At 36.1% G+C, this 23,592-nt stretch overlaps 1 protein-coding gene across 13 annotated transcripts in view; it reads right to left on the reverse strand.

The window, feature by feature from the left end:
- Nucleotides 1–1,360: 1,360 nt before the first annotated feature.
- BLNK (B cell linker) overlaps nt 1,361–23,592 on the reverse strand; it is a 112,448-nt gene continuing 90,216 nt past the window's right edge. For 11 of the 13 annotated variants that reach the window (XM_032311715.1, XM_032311719.1, XM_032311712.1 and 8 more), the window contains 2 exons: nt 22,759–22,914; nt 17,064–17,843 (listed from right to left, as the gene is read on the reverse strand). In XM_032311715.1, coding sequence (XP_032167606.1) covers nt 17,724–17,843; nt 22,759–22,914 — 276 coding nt within the window. In that variant the 3' untranslated portion in view covers nt 17,064–17,723. Of the gene's footprint in view, nt 1,512–1,714; nt 1,741–17,063; nt 17,844–22,758; nt 22,915–23,592 lie in introns of those variants that run through there. The other 2 variants (XM_032311717.1, XR_004278437.1) reach the window with 2 other exon arrangements.

Genomic DNA, 23,592 nt, shown 5'->3' on the forward strand with positions numbered 1-23,592 from the left:
ACCCTAACAGCAATAAAATTGAAATGCTCTGCTGTTAAGGGTAGATTTATCATAATTCCTTGCCTTGCATGAAAAGAGAGAGAAGCAACAATCTTGCCGAAATTTGCAGCATTATAAAAATACATTTCAGAATAGCCATACCAATAAAAATAGATTTAATGTTTTAATACATACTTTTCGCCTTAAGATTTTAAAAGCCATTTTTAAAAGCTTCATGTCCCAGGTACCTTGGTTAGTACCTTTTCTGATTCATTAGGTTATTCTAAAGAAGGCAAACCTGCTTGGGGCCTCTTTATTGCCAGAGTGAAAAATCCAGAGCCAAAACCCTCCATCCTTTTTTTTCCCCCTCCTGGCTGAAACTGAACTAAAGATGGTTCTCTAAAGTAGTTTGAGGTTGTTACTACAACTGGAAGAGTTTTATTTTTGCAATCCAGCTTCTTGGTCAGGAATGTGTTTTCATTTTTTCCTATTTGTCCATCTCCATTGGAAATGGGCTTCTCTATTTGGCTTTCAGTTTAAAAAATAGTTTAATTTTTAAAAAGTTTACCTTTCTATCTTACTAAGCACTCAGTAGATTGAAATGTTTATACATACATATATATAGATATATATATATAAAATACATATATATTTGTGTGTGTGTGTGTGTGTGTGTGTGTGTGTATATAAATTTTTAATGAAAAACTGGTTTTGTTGGGGGTCAGCAAAGTTTATCAGTAAAGATTATCATTAAAGGGTAAGTTAAGTTAGTAAATAACTTGGGCTTTCTAGGCCATTTAGTCTCTGTCATAATGTCTTAATTCTATAATGGAGAAGTAGCCCTAAACAGTACATAAGTCAATGAGTATGCCTATGGTTTAATAAAACTTCATTTTAAAAAATGAGCCATGGGCTGAATTTGGCCCACTATCTTGTTTACTAACACTTGGTTTAGTTCTCTCAAAGTCTGCTCTTAGAACGGGATTTTTTTAAGTTAAAAATAAGTTTGAGGCAGTTTTTTTTTCTTTTGTGATACATACCAGCTATATAAAACTTACAAAGTAGAAAAACTAAAATATGCTGATAAGTTACCAGTGTAGATGTGTTTAAAAGGGAAGAGAGTGTAAAGGTAATGAAAAGGATTAGTGGGTAAATTAGATGGGTCATTTGTGTGCAAATGCATTTTATGGAGGGATTAAAAGTGAAACAGGTGCTGTGGGAATTTCTGTTCAGGTTAGATGAGAAACAGATACTAGTTACTAAGTGATTTAAAATAGCTGTTAAGAAAAGTAGTAAAAGTTCTTGGGATTGGGGGAAATGGAGGCGAGGTGAAAACAGTATTAATTCCATGCAGCTAATTTACTGATGTTTTTCATTAATTTTTTAATTTAACTTGGTTTATGTCCCCTTATCATTACATAGCAATTTGTTAGGATTCTTGTTTTCAGCACTGTGCCTTGACTCCATTTAGGATCTTATCTAGTGAAACTTGCTGGAGGAATGATAGGACATTTTATTTGTTGCTCTTTAAGGGACGCCTGGGTGGCTCAGTTGGTTAAGCAGCTGCCTTCGGCTCAGGTCATGATTCCAGCGTCCTGGGATTGAGTCCCACATCGGGCTCCTTGCTCAGCGGGGAGCCTGCTTCTCCCTCTGCCTCTGCCTGCCATTCTGTCTGCCTGTGCTCGCTCTCTCCCCGCCTCTCTCTCTGATAAATAAATAAAATCTTAAAAAAAAAAATGTAGCAGTAGCAGAAAAATCTTCCTGTAATGCAGAGTTGAAATAGGATCAGTTTGGTTAATTTTTGTTGTTCGTTGATTTAAGTATGCTTTTAATTGGATAATTGAAAAGTAGTCAATATCTTGGAAGAGGTGTTTAACAAAGTCTTCTTTGAATTATTTTTTTTCTATCTTTTGAACTTGTGTTAAGTGCCCCAAATTTAAAAATCTTTATTTTAAAGTACATACCATCATTGTGATAGTGGAAATGTTTGAGTAAATAGTGAGGAAAAATACTATATTAGGTACATCAATTTCAAAAATTGTAATTTTAGTCAATGTTAAGAATGTACTTACCAAAAAAAAATACTCATTCCTAGTAAAGTCATTTTTAATATGTTAGAAGAGTTCTTCCCTAATACTTAAGAGTCCTTTAACAAAAAGTGAAGGTAATGTTTGGGGTTGTGACTGAAACTGCTTCTTTCATTTAAGGTGCCTGCTGTCATCAGTTACTTCATAAGTTATTGCTAACGTAAAAAGATAGGAAAACAAAATGAAAAACTTGGATAGAAATCAAAACACTATTTGCAAATGACTTGATTTCAGTATTTTGAAAATCCAAAGAAGTACAGTGAAAATTAGCTTTCCTGAACACTTAATCATTTGGCAGACAATAAAAGAAGACCCATTTATATTAAGAGCCACAAAATAATATATTTAAAAGTTATGTAAAGCTGTCAAAGGAAACACCACAAAACCTAACTGGGTGATATACAGTTTGTAAGATTAAATATATCCCTATTTGTAGATCCCAGGTACCACACAGGTGTTCCACAGAAGGCTTCAATCAAGTGGGAGGTGGCCGCTGGTTAGCCATTGTATGACTCCCAAATTCTGTAGTATAAGGAGAATCTGGACAGGACAGCTACTCTTACAGTGCAAGTCCACTTTCCCACACAACCATGTTGCAAGAGACCTGCTCTGGTGGGCTTGGCATCCAAATGGCAGCTTAAATCTGTCCCAGCTTTCTGGGGACAGAAGAGCTATTCTGCATACATTCTGCAGCTGGTTGAACGTTAGCAGATTCTGTCCTCTGTTTCTGGGCTAGAGAAGATCCATACTGGGAGGTGATAAAGGATTCTCCCCTATGCCCTCCTCTAACCCCTGACACAGCTGCTCTGTAGGAAGGATCTGGGACACATTCAATAAGAGGTGGGTTCCCAAGCTATACCCTACTTCCCACCCCCCACCCTAATGCTCCATAGCACAAAGGCAACGGGGTTCTGTTTAAAGGAAGGTTTGAGTGAACTTCAAAGACTTGACAGCACACTTCCCGTTACTAGGGACCTAACTTCAGCTGGAACAGACAGGAGCAGTTTGTACCCCTGAATATGCTTGAAAACTAAAGGACAATCAGCTACCAATGAATAGAGGCTAACAATTGCTGGTGATACCAATAAATATAGCCAGAAAGCTTACAGACAAGATAAGGGAGACCAAGAGAGTGGGTAAAACTAAAGACGTACCTTGTGATCAGAAATAATGTGTGTGGGTTGAAGGCTATAGCCACATAGGAGCAACCAGAGGGGGAATGTCTTAGTTACAAATACTTGACAGAATGTAGGACAAAACTTGGAAACTCCCTAAACAGTGAAAAAATGCCAAGCCCCACACAGTGTAAATCTCTCTAATTCAGGGGGCGTAAACACAACCTCTTATTAATTAGTGACTAATCATTAAATGATGTTGACTCAGAAGCAACCCCTAGGAAGTCAGACTTGAAGATAAAAATGAGGGAGAAACAAGTTGAACAGTGACATCAGAGGCACAGACTTCATGAACTAGTCCAGCCAAGTCACTAAATAAAAATAAGCCCAGAGTGGACAGGAGAACCACCATGGAGAGATCCTACAATATATTATCTAAAATGTCCTGTTTTCAATGCAAAATTATGAGATGTTCAAAGAAACAGGAAAGTGTGACGGGCAAAAGTGGGCAATAGAAACTTCCTTCGGGGGTACCAGATACAGGATAAGTGTTATGCAGCAAATGTAGATATGTTCAAAGACCTAAAGGAAACCAAGTTTAAAGAATTAAAAGAAAGTATGTTGACAGTGACTCATCAAATGAAAATAAAAAGATGGGAAGTAAGAACGGAATGAAAATTCTGGAGTTGGAAATTTCAGTAACCAAAGTGGAACTTTTGCTAGGGAGGCTTAACAGTACATTTGAGCCAGCAGAAGAATCAGCAAACCTGAAGACAGATGGAGAGAGACTACAAAATCTGAAGCATGGATGGGAAAAGAAAAGGGTGGGGGGGAGTCTTCCTCATACTACGTGTGCAAAAGTTAACTAAAAATGGATCATGAGCCAGAATGTAGGCAAAACTATAGAACTCGTGGAAGTAAATATTGTGACCTTTGTCTTCTTAGATATGACATCAAAATTACAAATGAAAAAAAAATAAGAAATAGACAATTTAAAGCGTAGAGAATTTTTATTAGAAGAGATTGAGCTGATCTATTTCATCTAGTTTAGTCATTTCAGTACTAAAAACTTTGCTCTACACTTCATTCCTCCACTTCTGTTATCAAAAATTATATCATTATAAGTTAGTTGCCCATCAATTATTGCTTCATGCACTTTTAAACTGAGGGGAAAAGTTATAAATAAACACATTTACTTATTTTATAATTACCATTATCAGTTCTGTCTGACTTTGTGTGGGTTGGAATTACTATCTAGTGTCCTTTCAGCCTAAAGGACACCCTTTGGCATTTCTTTGTAGGACAGTTCTGCTAGTAATGTTTATCTGGGAATGTCTGAATTTTTTCCCTACCTTTTTGAAGGGTAGTTTTGCTGAGTATAAAATTGGTTGGTAGTTTTTTCCCATTCAGCACCTTGACTATGTCCTCACTGCTGGCCTCCATAGTTTCTGTAGAGAAGTCAGCTGTTAATGTTTTTGACGACCCCTCGTATGTGATGAGTCACTTCTCTCTTGCTGCTTTCAAGATTCTCCCTTGTTTTTTTTTTTTTAATAGTTTGATTATAATATGTCTGAGTATACATATCTTTGAGAACTTGGCGTTTCTGAAGTTTCACGGATTTGTAGGTTAATATTTTTCATCAGGTTTGGGAAGTTTTCTTCAAATAATTATTTTTAATGCTTTCTTTTTCTTCTCTCCCCCTGGGACTCCCATTATATATATGCTGTTACACTTGTTGGCCCTATTATCTTAGGCTCTGTTCATTTTTCTTAATTTTTTTTCCTGTTCCTCGAACTGGACAATGTTAATTGATCTATCTTTAAGTTTATAGATTCTCTCTTCTGCTTGCTCAGATCTGTTGCTGAGCCCCTCAAGTGAAATTTTTATTTCTGTTATTATCCTTTTCAACTCTATAATTAAAAGTTCTAGAATTAAAAGTTATTTTTACTACTTCTATTTATATTCTTTATTCGGTTGAGACATACTTTCCTTTCATTATTTAAACACGGTTTCATTAAAGTCTGTGGTTAGAAAATCCAGTGCGTGAGCTTTCCTAGGATTTCCATTGACTGCTTTTCGCCCTGTGTATGAGCCATAGTTTTTCTTTGCATACTTTGTAATTTTTTGTTGAAAACAGAACATTTAAAGGGTTATAATGTGGCAATTCTGAAAATCAGCTTCTCCCCCAACCCCATTCTGTCCCAGGGTTTGTTGTTGTTGCTTCTTGTAGTTGTTTGTCTAGTAACTTTTCTGAACTAATTTTGTGAAGTCTGTATTCTTTGTAATGTGTGGTCGCTACAGTATCTGTTATGTTAGCTTAATGGCCAGCAAATGATTGGGTAGAGTTCCTTATATACCCAGAATGGAAAAATCTAGTGTTTGCCAGGGACTCTGTGTATTTTTGTGGTACACCTCCAACAGTCAGCCAGGCAGTTTACAACTATGCCTTAGCCTCCACTTTCTACTTTGGCAGAACCTCCAGGTCAGTCAGGGCCACACACAACCCTGAGGGCTCTCCTTAGGCCACACACAACCCTGACTGTGCATGTGGTCTTCTAGATTCCCAGAAACATGTTGTAACTTTACAAAGCCCTATGGACATCATTCATTCCCCAGCCTGTCCTCCCTAGCTTTTCAAAGGTCAGTCTCTTGCTTACCTCAATTGTTATCTCTTACTCAGGCAACAGTAACCAAAACATTTGCCTTTTAATGTTTCAACATTGCCCCTAGGTAGCAGCTTTAGTTCCAGGCAAGTTTTAAGGCAGACAAGAGCCAGTCTTCTAGAAATCCACCAGACTAGTCAAAACAAATGATTACAATTCTTTGTGGTTGAGGTCAGTTCTGTTCTATCTATTACCAGGAATGGGGATTTTATCTTCAGGGCTACTGCTAATGTCAAATTTAAAGGTTAAAGACTGAAAACCTTCCCCTTAAGATCAAGAACAAGAAAAGATGTCCACTCTCACCACTTTCACTAAACATTATACTAGCCATTCTAGTCAGAGCAATTAGGCAAATACAAGGAAAAAAAAGGTAGGAAAGGAAGAATTAAAAATATCTATAATATGAAATGATGGGATTTGTATGTGAAAAATCCTAAGGAATCCACTAAATTTTTTTCATAATCTATACATGAGATCAGTAAGGGTGCAGAATACAAGATCAGTAGAAAAACCAGTTCTACTTGATTTTAGATTTTAGCAATGAACAATCCTAAATTGAGGAAAAAAGATTCCATTTAGAGTGTCAGCTAAAGGGCAAAAATAAATATGACCAAAAAAAAAAATGCAAGACTTTTATACTGAAACTACAAATCATTGTTGAAAAAAGTTAAAGATCTAAATAAATGTAGAGACAACCCATGTTTGTGGACCCAAAGACTTAATATTGTTAAGATTGAAAGACTTCCCAAATTGACCACAGGTTCAACACAATCCCTTTCAGAATTCTAGCTGCCTTTGTTTGCAAAAAATTGACAAACTGGTTCTAAAAATTCATATAGAAATGCAGAGGATTCACAATAACCAATAGCGAAAACAATTTTGAAGAGAAGAAGAAAGTTGTACAAAGCTGCTCTAATCAAGACCGTTGAGTCCTAATATAATAGACATGTAGATCAATGGAATAGAACTGAGAGTCCGGAAATAAATTCATACATTAATAGTCAATTGACTTTTGACAAGAATGCCAAGACATTTAAATATGGAAAGAACAGTCTTTTAACAACTGTTGCTGTGACAACTGGACATCCACGTGCAAAAGAATGCATTTGTACACTACCTCACATCATATATAAAAGTTAATTCAAAATGGATGAAAGACCTATAGGGGCGCCTGAGTGACTCAGTGGGTTAAAGCCTCTGCCTTCGGCTCAGGTCATGATCCCAGGGTCCTGGGATCGAGCCCCACATTGGGGCTTTTTGCTCTGCAGGGAGCCTGCTTCCCCCTCTCTCTCTGCCTGCCTCTCTGCCTACTTGTGATCTCTGTCAAATAAATAAAATCTTAAAAAAAAGAGAGACCTATCTATTAGAGATAAAACTCTAAAAGAAACATAGGTGTAAATCTCTATGATCTTGGGTTAGAAAAGAGTTTCTTAAAAGACACCAAGAGCACAGAAATCAAAGAAAAATAAGTTTTTTTTAAAGAAAATTAGAATTCATTAAAATGAAAAAATTGGGTTTCAAAGAACTCAAGAAAGTGAAAAAACAACCCAAAGAATGGAAGAAATATTTTCAAGCCACTTACCTAATATGGGAATTGTACCCAAAATATATTAAAATGATCATAACTCAATAATAAAAAGACAATTACATCAGAAAATGGTCAAAGGATTTGTATAGATACTTCTCAAAGAAAATATAAAAATAACAAAATCATATGAGAATATGCTTAACATCTTTAGTTACTAGGGAAATGCAAATCAAAACCACAATGAGATAGTAATTCACACCTTTTAAAATGGATGTAATCAAAAAGACAATAAGTGTGCAAAACTGAAACTCTCAGATGTCTGTCAGAATGTGAAGTCATGCTTTGTCAAATGGTTGGGCATTTCTGAAACTGTTAAACCTGGTCACCATATGACACAGCAATTCCATTTCTAGATATAGATAAAAGAATGAAGACATATGTTCACCTAAAAACTTGTACACAAATGTTTAGAGCAGTATTATCCGTAACAGCCAAAAAGTAGAAACAACTCAAATGTCCATCAACCAATGAATGAAAAAAAATGTGCTTTGTCTGTAGTATATATTATTAGAGATAAAGAGAAGTGGAGAATTGGTATATGCTGTAATCTGGATGAACCTCAAAAATGCACTACATGAAAAAAGCCAGTTACAAAGGACCACATATTTATTGTATGATTCCATTCATATGAACTGTCAAGAGTATGCAAGTGTGTAGAGACACAATAGATTAGAAGTTAACTGTGATGGGGACTGATGGAGAATAGACTGCTTAAAGGAATGGAATTTCTTTATGAGGTGAGAATGTTCTAGCAGATTGTGGTAATGATTCCACAACTTTCAGTATAATAAAACCCACTGAATCATATAGTTTTAAGTGGGTGAATTTTATAGTATGTGAATTATATATTGATAATGCCATTAAAATTAGCACCTAGTAAAAGTTGTTTAACCAATAGAAGGGGAAAGTCTGTTGCTAAGGAACACAGAAATGGCAAATGTAGGAATGACTATTATTTTTAGGAGTGAAAAAGAATAAACAAGGAAGAAACTCAGCATTTAGAATAGGGCTCCCTAATCCCTAGTCCGAGATTCAGACCTTACTGAAGAGGTTGTAGCCACCAATGGCACATTCAGCTGGATGGTGCAAACTTTAGCTTGTCTGTAGCGGTAGTCAATTCAGAAGCTCTGAAACTCATTGGTGGATGCTGGTCAGCTAGAGCTCCTCTGTTGTAAACAACCTGCTGAGTGTTACAGAAACTGGAAGGCAAGGGCAGCCTTAGGCTGGTCCACAGGTAGTTGCCCCACTGAGTGGCAGAGAAACTCACTAAAGGGTATGGTCAAGCTGGAGCCTACTAGGTGGCTGAGAGAAATTTGCTTATAAGCACTGGTTGGCTAGAGCCAGTTAAGAAATTGGCCTGTAGGGTGGCGGAAAACTTCAGTGGGATGATGCCACAGGCTAGAACTGGACCTGCTGTGTGGCTGAGAAACTCACTGAAGAGTGTCACTGGGCATCCCTAATCCACTTTTGGGAAAAATCACCATTCATCACCAGATACACTCATCCCGCCTGTCAGGGTCTTAGGTTTTCTGAACTAGGACTCTCACACTGGCATAACATACCTGTCTAGGTTCAGAATTAAATTTTCTTTGCAACTCAGCAACTCTATTAAATCCTGAGTTTGGTCTTAAGTGTTTTCTTCTTTCTCTGCAGGAGATTAGCAACTGGGTTGCCACTTTATACCAGGGATGGTCCATGCCTCAAATACCCCCAGGATGAGGTCCTCACTACTAGCTGGGTGGTTAGTAATCTGGTCCAAAGACCTATCTTACTGTCTACTTTTTTGGACTACTCCCGGTACTAACCTTGTTAGTTGGGTTTTCTGAGGAGCAGATGCTGAGTTTGGAATACAAGAGGTTTATTGAACAGTAATGCCTGGGAAAAATTAAAAGGGGAGGGAACAAAATTGAGTAAGAAAAACCTTGAAACCATAGTACAGACACTGGTGGGAAAACAGGTTTTGTGAATGGAAGTAGGATTGGGTATAGAAAGCTTCAGTCTGCCATGCATTGCTGATAAAATCAGCCAACTCAATGAGTGTATTAGGTCAAAGACTTCCCATTAGAGTTCCCTGTTGGGCAGAAATGACCAGAGTGAAGACTGTCTAGGAAGAGCATGGATGCTCAAAACCCAAGGTAGATTCTGAAAGCACTAACAGCTGAAGGCTGTCATCTAATTGCATTCCTCAGAGTTGAATGCCCAGTTTTTTCTTGATGGGGAAATTCAAGCAGCACATCTCCATGGCTGCTGCTGTTGGGTAATGTCAAGTAATGACCTTTGTGTTCCTGGAGTCCCAGAAGGGGAGGAGAAGGAGGAGGACAGGCAAAATATCTGCAGGAGTAATGGGTTTTTTTCCTAAATTTGATGAAAACTAAATCCAAGAAGCAACATGAAGCTCAGGCAGGAAAAGAATAAAGACAAATCACACTAAGACACACCATAATCACATTTTCATAATCACAAGTGATAAAGAGAAAATGTTTAGAGTGGCCAGAGAAGAAAAAGCACATATTATGTGCTAAGAATCAAAGAGAAGAATTATAGCATACTTGTCATCAGAAGCTACACAAGCCAGAAGACAGTGGAATGATAGCTATAAGGTATTGAGGGGAAAAGTCATTCTTGAATTCTTTAGCAAAATTATTCTTCAAAAATGAAGATAAAACAAAGACAATTTCACACAAGAGAAATCTAAGACAAGTCCTCACCAGGAAAATTGGACTATCTTAAATATTAAGAAAAATGCTTCAGGTGACAGGAAAATAATGCCTGATGGATATTTGATCTATACAAAGGAATTAAGAGCACTGGAAATGTTAGTAAATGAATAAGTATTAAAAGACATTCCCTGCTTTGTTTAGGTTCTTTTAAGGAGAATTCATCATTTAAGGCAAAAAATAACATCATGGTATTTATAACCTGTAGAAGTAAAATGTATAACAATAGTACAAAGGCACGGAAGGAGAAATGGAGATACACTATTGTATTTTATTGAAGATAAATTGTAAGTAAAAGATGTATTTTGTAAACCCCAGAACAACCATTAAAAAGAATAAAGAGATATATAGCTAGTAATTCAATAGTGAAGATAGACTTGATTTGAAAAACTTCAACCCACCAGAAGCCAGAGAAAAAGGGAGGAAAAACAGATGGGATTATGATAATAAAGAAAATAGATTTAAAGCCAATCATCAATAACTGTATTAAATGTAAATGGTGAAAACACTCCCATTAGAAGTCAGAAATTGTGAAGGAGGATAAAAATATGCATATTTGAAAGCAAAAAATAATGCTAGGGATAAAAAGAAACACTTAGGATAAAGAGATCTGTTCATTAAGAAGATAGAACAATTCTTAAGTTCTATGTGCATAATACCAAAGCTTCCAAATGTATGAAGCAAAGCTGAACAGAATTACAGAGAGAAATCCACAAGTATTGTTAGATATTTCAACACTCTCAGTAATTGATAGAGCAGGTGGCAAAAAAAAAAAAAAAAAAAAAATCAGACCACTAAGCACATAAAAGACACAAGAAACATTACCAATCAACTTGAGCTAAATGAAAAAAATTTTTAAAGATTTTATTTATTTATTTGACAGAGATCACAAGCAGGCATAGAGGCAGGCAGAAGCAGGCTCCCTGCTGAGCAGAGAGCCTGATGTGGGACTCGATCCCATGACCCTGAGATCATGATCTGAGCCAAAGGCAGAGGCTGAACCCACTGAGCCACCCAGGTGCCCTGAGCTAAATGAAATTTTGTAACACTCCACCCTCTACCTTTATAAGTATATAGGGGACATCCACTGGATCATTCCAATTTTTAATAAATTTAAAATAATTGAGTTCATATAGACTATATTTTCTGTCTGCAACAGAATTCCATCAGAAATCAATCTCAGAAAAAGATTTGGAAAATTGTCAGATATTCAGGAATTAAATAGCACTTTTCTGATCAACCAATGGTTTAAAGAAAAGAAATCACAAAATCTGAAAATGTTCGAAGTGAATAAAACTGAGAAAACTATATTAAAATTTGTGAGATATTCTAAAGCTGTGCTTGGAGGGAAACTTTCAGCTTTAAATAGTTATATCAGGGGCGCCTGGGTGGCTCAGTTGGTTAAGCAACTGCCTCCGGCTCAGGCCCTGGATCCTGGGATTGAGTTCCACATCGGACTCCCTGCCGAGCAGCGGGTGGCTCCCGCTGACCTCTCTCCTCTTATGCTCGCTCTCTCTCTCAAATAAATAAATAAAATCATTTAAAAATTTTTAAATAGTTATATCAGAAAACAATAATGTTTTAAACTCATTTATGTAAGTTCCCATCTTTAGAAAACATATAAAGAAGAGAAAATTAAACCCAAAATACGTAGAAAGAAGGAATAATAAAGGCATCTGTGGAAATGAATGAATAGAAAACAGACAAATAATAGAATTAATGAAACTAAAATTTGGATTTTTGGAAAGATCATAAAAATGATCTTTAGCTGTACTAAAGCAAATAAGAAGATACATATTACCAACATCAGAACTGAAAGAGGGGATATTATTCCAGACCCTACAGACTTTAAAAGGATTATATGAGAATATTACTATCAACCTTATGTAAATTAAACATTCTATTTGAATTAGATAAATTATTTAAAAGACATTAATTAACAAAACACATAGAAAAAATAGAAAGTCTCAATAGCCTGTATCCATTTAAATAATTGAATTCATAATTAAAAACTTTCACACAAAGAGAACACCAGCCTATATCTAGGCCTTGTTGGTGAATTCCATCAAACATATAAGGAAGCAGTAGTATCAGTGCTTTACAAATCCTTTCAGAAAGCAGAAAAGGGAAGATTTTTCATGTCATTTTATGAGTCCATCATTCCCCTGATACTAAAACCTGACAGACATTATAAGAAAAGAACACTACAGACTGACATCCCTAGTGAACGCATGTAAAAATCAAATAAAAAAAGCAAATCAAATCAGCAATATATAAAACGGGTCATATATCACTATCAAGTAGGGTTCACTCCAGGGAAGCAAAATAATATATTTATAATACATATTATTTATCAAGGAACTTATATCCAGAATATATAATACATTCTTATAATTTAATAAAAAGAAGACAACCCAATTTTTTTTACGGGCCAAAGATTTGAACAGACATTTCAAAGAAGGAAGATATATACACATGACAGGGTGTTCAATATCATTAGTCCTCAAAGCCACAGTGAAATACTACTTACATACCTACTAGGATGATTAAAATACTGATAGTATTGTGCCGATTAGAGTGTGGACCAACAGAACTCTCATATACTACTGATGTCAGTGTAAAGTGGGACATTTACTTTGGAAACATTTTGGAGGTTTTTACAAAGTTAAATATGCATATTCCGTGTGACCCAGGATTACCACTCCTAGGTATTTACCTATGAGGAATGAAAACAGATGTTCACATAAAGACTTCCACACAACCGTTCATAGCAACTGCCATCCTTCAAAAGCCAGAAACATCAAACTCCATCAATGAGTGTACAGAAAAACAAACTGATATATATCCCTATGCTAGCATACTACTCAACTTGAAAAAGAAACAACTATGATACACATAATGATATGGATGAAGCTCAAACACATTGTGCTGACCTCCAAGTCCTAGAGTGTCCTTTTCTGGGTTCTCCTCCCTTTCCCTTCTTGCTCCCACCATACTAATCTGGAGCCTCACTACTCCAGGCCTCGGTTAATCCAATGTCCACTCTGTCTGCCTCCAGCCTTTCAGTTTTGTGCACCTTTTCAGAACAATCTTCATAAAACACTATTTCCTTATTTCCTTACAAAAATGTAAAACCACCAGTGTCATGTTAACATTTAATGCAGTTCCTCTAATGCCCCAGCTTCCTGGATATTTTCTAAGGTTTCTTACCAGGCCAATACAATACAATATAATACAATACAATACAATAAATTTTCCTATTAATGAGTCTATACATGAATTTAAGTCTTCCGACTTGTTCTGATATCCTAGTCAATGAACTGCCTTTGAGACTCTTAGAACCATGAGGTCAAGGATATAATACAGGTCAGCTCTCCCTTCAGACTTTTTTCTCTCAGTCAGAGGCAGTTTCAGGCTTCCAGTTATCCAGCCTTGAATCAATGGAATCAGTGTGGACTCATATTTCACCCTATATCCCATATGTGGCCAGTCACCATTCCCTCTTAGTCGTTTAGTCTTAGTGCCTCTTAGACATTTCCCTTATATCTGTTTCTTTATGGGGCCCTGGTCACCTACCAGAGGTTAGTCCCGTATCTTCTCACAACAGCTTTCCTGCAATAATCTTCAAATTGTGTCTTTTGCCTCTAGACTTATAAGTGAGGTATTTGTAGGAACCTACTATGTCTAGGTATCTGTATATATTAGTCTTATAAAAACTCTACAAGGTAAATAAGAAAAACAAGTTCACCGAGTACTTTGTTCAAGATGATACAGCTAGTGAAGGACAGAGCCAGCAGGATTAAAACCTAGGCCTAAGTGGGCCCATTTATAGGTAGGAAAAAGATAACAGACAAAATTTAGAAGTTCTACATTTGTCTAGGGGGAAAATGTGGGGGGCACACTGCACTTAAGATAACAGGCAAGTTCTTTTAAGTAGGGACTTTTATTCCACTTAACATTATTTATTTGAAGGGTTATTTTAATTGTGTACCATTATTTTAAGTACAATTACCATCCTGGATAAAGGTTCTGTTTGGTATTTTTATAAAGTGATGACTCTGATATTAGGAGATATTTGGATGGCTGTTTAGTTACCTTCAAGGACTTGAGATTACTTGTGTGTTTCATGTGCCTGACATACATATGGGCAGACATAGACAAGGCTCAGTAAATGATGGCGGGTTGAATGAAAGAATAATAATTAACATCTCCAAGTTTTACTATATTTAATACACTCATTTAACAACGCCATAAGGTTGGTTGCATTACCATCTCCATTTTATGAGGAAACCAAGACACATAACTTGGTGAAGTTCACACTATCTATTACTGGTGAAGCACGGATTACAAACAGAGATTAAGGCAACACACTCTTAAGCCCTTGCACTAAACCAAAGTAGCCTCATGCTTCTTGGCTCACGGAAGAGTTACTTTCAGGTCCTTAGTAGAAAAATATATGCATTTTGATGCTTCACATTTTAAGATGTAGGGCAACTGTCCTTAGCCTTGTATCCTTGGACCTGTGGTCCATGGACAGACCCTAGGGGACCATGTATCTCATGAAATTTGAGTAGAGTTTGTGTGTATGCATTACCACGTTTTGATAAGCGCTATGGGAAAACACCCATAGTGCTTATCAAATTCTCAAAGAATTTTATAATAATCAAAAGATTAATAACCATGGGCATAGAGAAATATATGGGATTTTCCTGAGACAAAATTAAAATTATTAAACACTCAAAAATACTTATAGATGGGTTTCTTTGAAGGATTGCCCATGGACTACATTTTATCTGTAAAGGAGATATTGTTAGTGGACTAGAAATTAATATTTATTAGGCACAACTAAATGCTAGGTATTTAACATTTACTAGCTTATCTTGATTCTTGTATCATTACCAGACAGATATCATTTTACAAATATATACACTGAGGCTTAGAACAGTAAGAACATGCCCTATAACAACCTGATAAATGGTAGGACTAGGGTACCCCAACCTAACTCTGAAGCCGCTGCCTCCTCACCTCATGGTTAGACACAGCTGCCGAGTGCCAAGGGCACTCAGTGCAACCAGCCTTGCTGGGAGGCAGGTGTTTCAGTGGTTTCCTTGCAACGCTGCCTGGAAACAGCGGCTGAGTTATACGGCATCTTAGGGCCATTTTGAAAGACAGGAACTCAGTCTGGCTGAAGATCATGTCTTGTTCACATCTCTACATTCTATTCTCTGGGCCTCCCTTTTCGGCAAGCCCGTCACAGCTGCAGTGGGATGGGTTTAGCTCCCAGACTGGAGGGCGTGTGGACCATTGCTTTGGCTGACTCATCATAGCACACTTCAGGCTTCTGGTGGCCACTGGCCTCCTCTTCCCATCTCTGTTGTCCATTTGAACAAAGGAACATTCCTCCTCCCACTGCAGCTGCAATGGAGTTTGCAACACCCTTTAAACATAAAACAGGAACTGTAATAGTTAGATTCCTTGAGCTGCTACGTGATGTACTTCTCCTTGACTAGTGAATTTATTCTACCACCTAGCTCGCCTGAACATCTTCCTATGCAAAACCACCTGCTGGTCAAACACTGCGGATCACGGACAGGGCCTTTGAGAGCTTTTGAAAGCTTTTCTAGTTTCACAGAGTAGCTTAGGAAGGTTTTAGAGAAGTAGGTAGGGTCATCCTCTTGTAACAGGTAAGGAGGAAAAGACTGCTATCTTGGATAGGGTGTTTCTCCAGCTTAGGGGAGAAGTGGATCCCTCAACAGAGACTGGCTTATCTCCCAGAAATTCTCCCAGCCTCTGCTCCAAGAAACTGACCCTAGCAGAGCTGAATGTCAGTCATCTGGATTAGTATTATCTCATGGCTATTCTCCTTCACTCAGTTGGAATAGGCTACCTGGGAGCAGAGAGAGGGGATGAATGCAAAAAAGTTGTTATGGAGCCAGGATCACTGTAGTAGCAGAAGGAATTAGTGGGAATTTCTTCAAGTAGAAAGTAATTCCTTATAACCCTGAGAAAAATTGAAACAGAAACCTCATACTTTAACTACAAATGGATGCTTTACTTTACAAAAGATAAACCCAGTTTTCGTTCAATTGTGAGTCATCTAACATTTTAAATGATTCCATTGTTTTCCTAAAAGGAAAAAAAAAGTCCTTTCCATACAAAATTTCCAAAAACCCATTTGTATTTGATTTCACTGTCAAAAATGTATATGGATTGTACTATGTTCCTAGGGCTACCATAACAAAGTATCGTACATGGAATGGCTTTAAAAAAACCCCAGAAATTGGGGCGCCTGGGTGGCTCAGTGGGTTAAAGCCTCTGCCTTTGGCTCAGGTCATGATCTCAGGGTCCTCGGATCGAGTCCTGCATCGGGCTCTCTGCTCAGCAGGGAGCCTGCTTCCTCCTCTCTCTCTGCCTGCCTCTCCACCTACTTGCGATCTCTGTCTGTCAAATAAATAAATAAAATCAAAAAAAAAAAAGGAAAAAAAACCCCAGAAATTCATTGTCTCTCAGTTCTAGAGGCTAGAAATACAATTATCTTTATAAGTGGGTCTGTGTGTTAGTTACTCTGAAATACTGCCTTCTAGCCTTTCAAAATCTTTTCAGATTTTGCTATCTTATTCTGTAATCAAGTATATTCTTCACTTAATTATCTGATTTATCTTAATGAGTTGATTTATCATTTAAGTGCCTATTTAAGGTACAGAGTAGAATGAAAGGCTTTGATATGACAAACTATATTACATTTCTAGGATGATCTAAGACCTTGGATATGATTGCTCATAATGGTATGTCTTTCATTCCTTAGTGTTCATCAATGTCTGCTTTTCTGCTCTTGTTCTGAGGGATTTTTCCCTAGTTTTGCTCTCATCCCCCTTTGAACCTCGTATCAAGGACCCACTTAATAGACATGCAGATCAAAGAGAGTAGAACCATTTTTAATAAGCAAAACTAACAACAATAATTGTGGACAAGATCTTCTAGAAAGTTCATCTCTATATACATCTTCCATGGCTGGGTATGTACATTTCCCACAGCTTAGTTGCGGTTTCCCACTCACAAAATGGACATCCCCCTTAATCCGTACTTATAAATATTGCACATTACCTATATTTTATTTTCTACATATTACAATTTCAACCAAGACATAATTGTCAAGCATGGGCAGTAGACATTACATTAGTACACCAGTGACAATTGTGCTGGCCCAAATTTCCAGCAGCTTTGTTTTAATCCAAGAATATGATTTTCTTATATTTGAAAATAGAGTGTTATTTTCTTACATGACTAAAAAGACTTTACACCTATTTCTTTTACATAAAGATGTTTATTTGGAGAATATTAGTAGCATGATAACTCAATCTCACCAAATATTCACAGTTCATCAGGTCAGGCAATAGAACAAGTCCGTGTGAGCTTCTTATAAAGAAATGGATGACCACCTCAGAAGCTGCCTCCATCTTCTATACTATCACTGGATGATTCAGAATCCAAAATAAGAAGTTTAGGGACTTTTTCTCAAAAACAGAAATAAGGAAAATGTCTGAAGCAATGATGTTGACCCTTTTCAAAAAGATCTATGAAACTTTAACTGCATATTTCAGTCTTGTCGAATCTTTTGTATTATTCTGATTGTCGATAAGAACCAGGGGGCTATGTTGATGATTCTTGATAATTTCAGCAACACTTCCAAAGTACTAGAGCAAGAAAACATAGATGAATTAAACACTGGAACTCACGTTAACTTCGAGCTCTGCTCCTCCAATCTTCTCCCACTTTCTCAAGTTAGTCAACATTACTAGGTCTCAGCTGACATTCTACCCAAAAAAGTCTAATTTAACAAAGGCTGTAATCCTTGAGGTGACCAACTCGGGCCTTGCTTATGTTCAGCTACATTAAAAACAATGGCAGCCTCGGGGCGCCTGGGTGGCTCAGTGGGTTAAGCCGCTGCCTTCGGCTCAGGTCATGATCTCAGGGTCCTGGGACTGAGTCCCGCATCGGGCTCTCTGCTCAGCAGGGAGCCTGCTTCCCTCTCTCTCTCTCTGCCTGCCTCTCCATCTACTTGTGATTTCTCTCTGTCAAATAAATAAATAAAATCTTTAAAAAAAAAAACAAACAAAAAAAAACAATGGCAGCCTCAATTAGTGTAACCACTTAGAAAAATTACTCCATTGAGTTATGATGTAATATTTTAATGACTTTTATTCAGTAACAAGTGTAAAACTGTCACACACTAAATTTCTCTATGTTTTTTACAAAACATAGATTATCTCTTATGTTGTACAAGTCTTAGATGCAAGAACTGATGTAATAAATTAATCTAGAATTTAGTGTCAGAAAAGTTATTTCCCAGATTAATTGATACTTGTTTTGTTTTTGTTTTCCTTTTTGAATAAATAAAGCTTTATAAATTCTCATATTTTCATTTTTGCTCCAGTTCCCAGAGCTAATTATTAATTAGTTTAGAGTTAATTAATAATGGAATCCATGCTGCGCTCTTACCATATGTATTTATTTTCCTGTGTGCTAATTCCTATTGTTTATGGATTTTAATTTAAGGTTATCACAAATATTCTCCTGAAGAATTATCAAAATTTTAAATGAAAGAGAAAATAAGTATAACACAATATAACACAGGAAAGGAAAGGAAATGCATTGATTATATGAAAGTGCTATAAGCTCATAATCTTAAATAAATACATTTAGAGTCATTTTTTAAAAAGCAGTGTTTTGCAAGACTGCCATAAATTTAGCAATTATCAACAATTGATATATTCTTTTAATTTTTCATATAAAGACAAATATTTAGAACAAAAGTTTTTTTAAGCCTTTTAATTAATTATTTGGATAGCTTCCAAATATCTATATACTAAATAAAGTATTCAGAGTACTGGTCACCTTTTTCAAATGAAATACCAGTTGTCTTTTAGATAATTGACTCCCTGAATATTATTAGGTTAGGGAGGAGAGCTGAGAGACAAGGACCTTCAAGTATCTTTACTCTTTATTTCTGAACTTGCTCTTCAATCATTCAGCCCTTTAGCAATTGCCAATGAAATTCTTTCATGACATTCATAAAGACATTCATCCTGTTTGCTTGGAATAGTATGTTGTTAAACTGAATGCAGTTGGAAGTTAAATTGATGGATTGAAGAACCAGGAAATGAAATACCATGGCCTCTTTGAAGTGGATTCCAAGCAAAAAAGTGCTTTCAGAACCCAGGAAACACAGTAGAGAGTTGCTATACTTACACAAACAAACATCTTATTCTGTCATTCCAGTTCCTGGATATTTTTGAGTATTTTTTTTGTTGGAGTGTTTGCGGATTGAAATGTTTGAATAGGGAGTTGAGTTGAGTTGAAATATGTGAAGCAGGAAGCAGAGTTGAGGCATATTGAATGTGGAATTGAGCACAGTTGTAGTTTCCTTAGTGCTTTTTTTTTTTTTTAAAGTCTATAGTAATTCATTGTATTTGAGATATTCATATGGACAGAAAAACAACCTGTTCGTGATAACTCAAAATCTTATGGTCCATAAAATAAAGAGATATCAAAGCTATAAAATTCCTTAATATCATATCTACATAATGCCAAAACAACTGCATAAAATAGTTCAACAGTTAATCAGTTGGTTTCTTTTTCTACCCATATACACCCAAACACAAATACAGGCAAACAGATTTTTCATAATATCAACATTTTGATATCATGTAACCCGAGCTTTCATTTTCCATTCAGATATTCACTGTATGGAAAAAATAACCTTTTTATTATAGATAAGTAAAAGTTTTAATGGATTCTGTCTGTACTTCCAGATACCATTATAATAACTGTTTTGGTATCTATAGGCTGGATACGTAGGAAGTAGGGTGAAGTTCTGTTCTATTCATCCGATGGTAGGGATGAAGACTCTTTAGGCCAAGAGGAATCTCTTTTTACCAGAGTTTCCTTAGCAGGACAAAAGAGTCCAGAATCCCTATGGCAGCTCAAAATTTATGAGAATTTCAGAACTTCTTAATAGGACAGCTCCTTCTCCCACCCTTAAGCTTCTTCTAGAAGTACTGGACCCCTTCCTGGGGAAGCTTAGGATGAAACCATCCATCCAAAGTAACTCTGTCCTACAAGGATCACCACTATCTATTACACTGACTACTACTGAAGAGCATTTATTTAAAAGATTTGTCAGATGAAGGTTTCAGTGAGAATGAAGGCTTTTGTGAGCATGGGAAAGCAGACAGTTCTGTTCAAGTTTAACTGGTGTTAAATGATAATGCAATCTATATTTTAAAACCCAAGTTTAGTCTTGATTCATGTTTTGTGTTTTCAGATTCAAGAGTTTTGCATTTTCTAATTATCTTAGACTTTATTAAAAGCAAAATAAAACCCCAAACTATAAAACTCCTAGAAGAAAACAGGGGAAAATCTTTATGAGATTGTATCTGGCAATGATTTCTTGGGTATGACACCAAAAGCACAGGCAACAAAAACAAAGACAGATAAATTGTACTACATTAAATTTAAAAACCTCTGTTCATCAAGGTCACAATGAATAGAATGAAAAGTCAGTCCATGGAATGGGGGAAAACATTTGCAAATCATCTATCCAGAATTAGGATTAGTATCTAGAATATATAAAGAACTCCTACAACACAAAACCAAAAACTCAAATAACCCAATGTAAAAATGGGCCAAGGAGTCAAACAGACATTTCTACAGAGATGATATACAAATGCCAACAAACATTTGAAAAGATGGTCAAAATCACTAATCATCAGAGAGATGCAAATCAAAACTACAATGAAATATCTCCTTTTACCGATTAGGTTAGCTGCTATTTAAAAATCCCAGAAAATAACAAGTGTTGGTGGGCATGTGGAAGAGTTGGAACCCTTATGCACTGTTGGTAGGATTGTAAAACGAGGCAATCATTATGGAAAACAATATGGCAGTTCCTCAAAATTTTAAGATAGAACTATCATATGATCTAACAATCCCACTTCTGGATATATACCCAGAAGAACTGAAAGCAAGGGTCTCAAAGGAACATTTTCACACCTGTGAGCAGAGCAGCACTGTTTACAATAGTCATCAACAATAGCCAGATATCTATCAACAGAATGTGGTGTACAGTACAATGCAATGCTATGAAGCCTCAAAAAGGAAAAAAATCCTGTCACATACTACACAATATGGAAAAGCCTTGAGGATATAATGCTGCAGGGAATAAGCCAGTCACAAAAGGACAAGCATGGTATGATGCCATTTATATGAGATATCTACAGTAGTCAAATTCATAGAAATAGAAAGTAAAATGGTGATTGCCAGGGACTGGGAGAGAGTGGAAAAAGGGAGCTGTTTTCAATGAGCATAGAATTTCAGATATGCAAGATGAAAAGTTCTGGAGATCTGTTTTACAGTGTTGTAAAAAAAAAAATTAAGGTATAGTTTAAATACTAAACTATACACTTAAAATGGTTAATATGGTAAGTTTTAAGATATGAGATTTTTTTTTAACCACAATTTAAAAAAGCAAAATGGAAAATACACTCATTGCCAGAGACCTTACCAGTTTGTTTTACAAATGCAATTCTCCTGCCTGTAATCACTCAAACAAATAAATTCCTTCACTTAATAAGAACTAACCAAGTAGCCACTGAAGGCAGCCCTTCTGCTATGCTTCTGGAAATACAGAGATGAGCAATACCTAGTCTAGTCCCTGATCTCATCTAGTGGACAAGACAAACACCAGCAATTACAATACTTTGTAATAATTCAAATGCTTTCTAACAAGTGCTGGGTTTGAAATAAGTGTAGTTCTTTTTGAAAGAGTACTGAAAATAAATATTAACTTGAATTTTTAAAATGCTATTTTCTCTGCTTAGATTTCTCTTTCCACTTTTCTCATTCTCATCTTTAATTTTCATTCTACCTATTCAAACTCAGTCTATCTTTCAAGGCCAGAACAAGTTTCAGTCCCTTTCTGACCACTTATGGATTGTTCCAGCCCATATTTCAGGGCTTTCTTATATTAAAAAAGCTGGCTAAACAGAGATATGTTAAGTATTGATTTTGGTCCAGATTAAAGAGGAGTTGGACTTCATATGTGGTTAGTATTCAAGACCTTCTATGATGCTTTTCTCTTGGTATAGGCCCAAAAGCTTGTTCTGGTCCGAGGGCTATAGTCTAATATTTCAACAGAAGTTTCTGCACCACCTCTGATCCTTCCCTGATCATCTATTGGTACTTGAGTTGAGATCCCAGTTCTTGACTTAGGAGCTCTAGACACTGACAGTGATTCTACTTGACACTTCAACTTTGATTTCTATGTTTCGCTGAACCAAAATGCCAAATCAGACTGCACTGAGTCAGGATAAAGGCACTAAGACACAGCCTTTATGTCATACAATTCTTTCTTCCTTTCTATTTTTTCATAGAATATGCTGCCTGAACACAGTATTTTATCTTGTACTCTTTTCTTTTCATGACATGTATGCATGCCTTGTATGAAATACTCTTGTATCATTTCTCCTCATCTCTAGTACCTAAATATGCTATGATACTATTGTGCTCAATACATAGTTACAGACTTGGATTAAAAGAGAAGTTACTGACCTCTTCACCATTTTTCTTTCTGCCCAAAGCATACTGCTTTGTTGCTTCAATAAACCGCACAGGGATATTATATACTCGCTTATTAAAGAATACAACTAGTGTATATGGCTGTTTGGAATCATGGCCAGAGCTCTTCCGAATAAGAAATGATCCATCCTGTTTATTAAAAGAAAAACACAATTATGGTGAGTATTACTTAGGTTTTCACAGGTTATAAATTAGTTTATACCTATATTATATTCAAAAGGTAATTACTGAGCTATGTGATTTTTATTATAGACTACAGTTTATTATTTTCAAAGAAAATACTTCAGTAAAATATACACTTTTAGAAAATCCTGAGTAAAGTAAATTCTCACTTTCTGATGCATGAAATAAGATGCTATGTTAATATATTTAGAAATGTGTGAAGGGACACAGTAAGATTAAATATAGAGAGCATTCTTGAACTAGGAACCATGTCTACAAGTAATCTATGAATAAAAAAAATACATTATCGAAATGAAACAAATTCCATTCAAAAGTACTATGAGAAGAAAGCTGAAATTGGAAATCAAAACATTTCAGCTGGTAAAAATTCTCTTCCCTAAAACTTACATCGAAGCAGAAAAAAACCCTGTAATATAATATACCAATTTAAATAAATAGTTTATAAAATATTCTAGAGGTGCCTAGCTGGCTCAGTCAGAAGAGCATGTGACTCTTGATCTTGGGGTCATGAGTTTGAGACTCATGTTGGGTGTAGAGATTACTTAAAATGAGTAAATGAATTTAAAAACTTAAAAAATAAATTAAATGTTCTAGAACCATAAATCCAAAAATGAACAAAAAATG

Source organism: Mustela erminea, chromosome 14 (genome assembly GCF_009829155.1).
Source record: "Mustela erminea isolate mMusErm1 chromosome 14, mMusErm1.Pri, whole genome shotgun sequence".
NCBI lineage: Eukaryota > Metazoa > Chordata > Mammalia > Carnivora > Mustelidae > Mustela > Mustela erminea.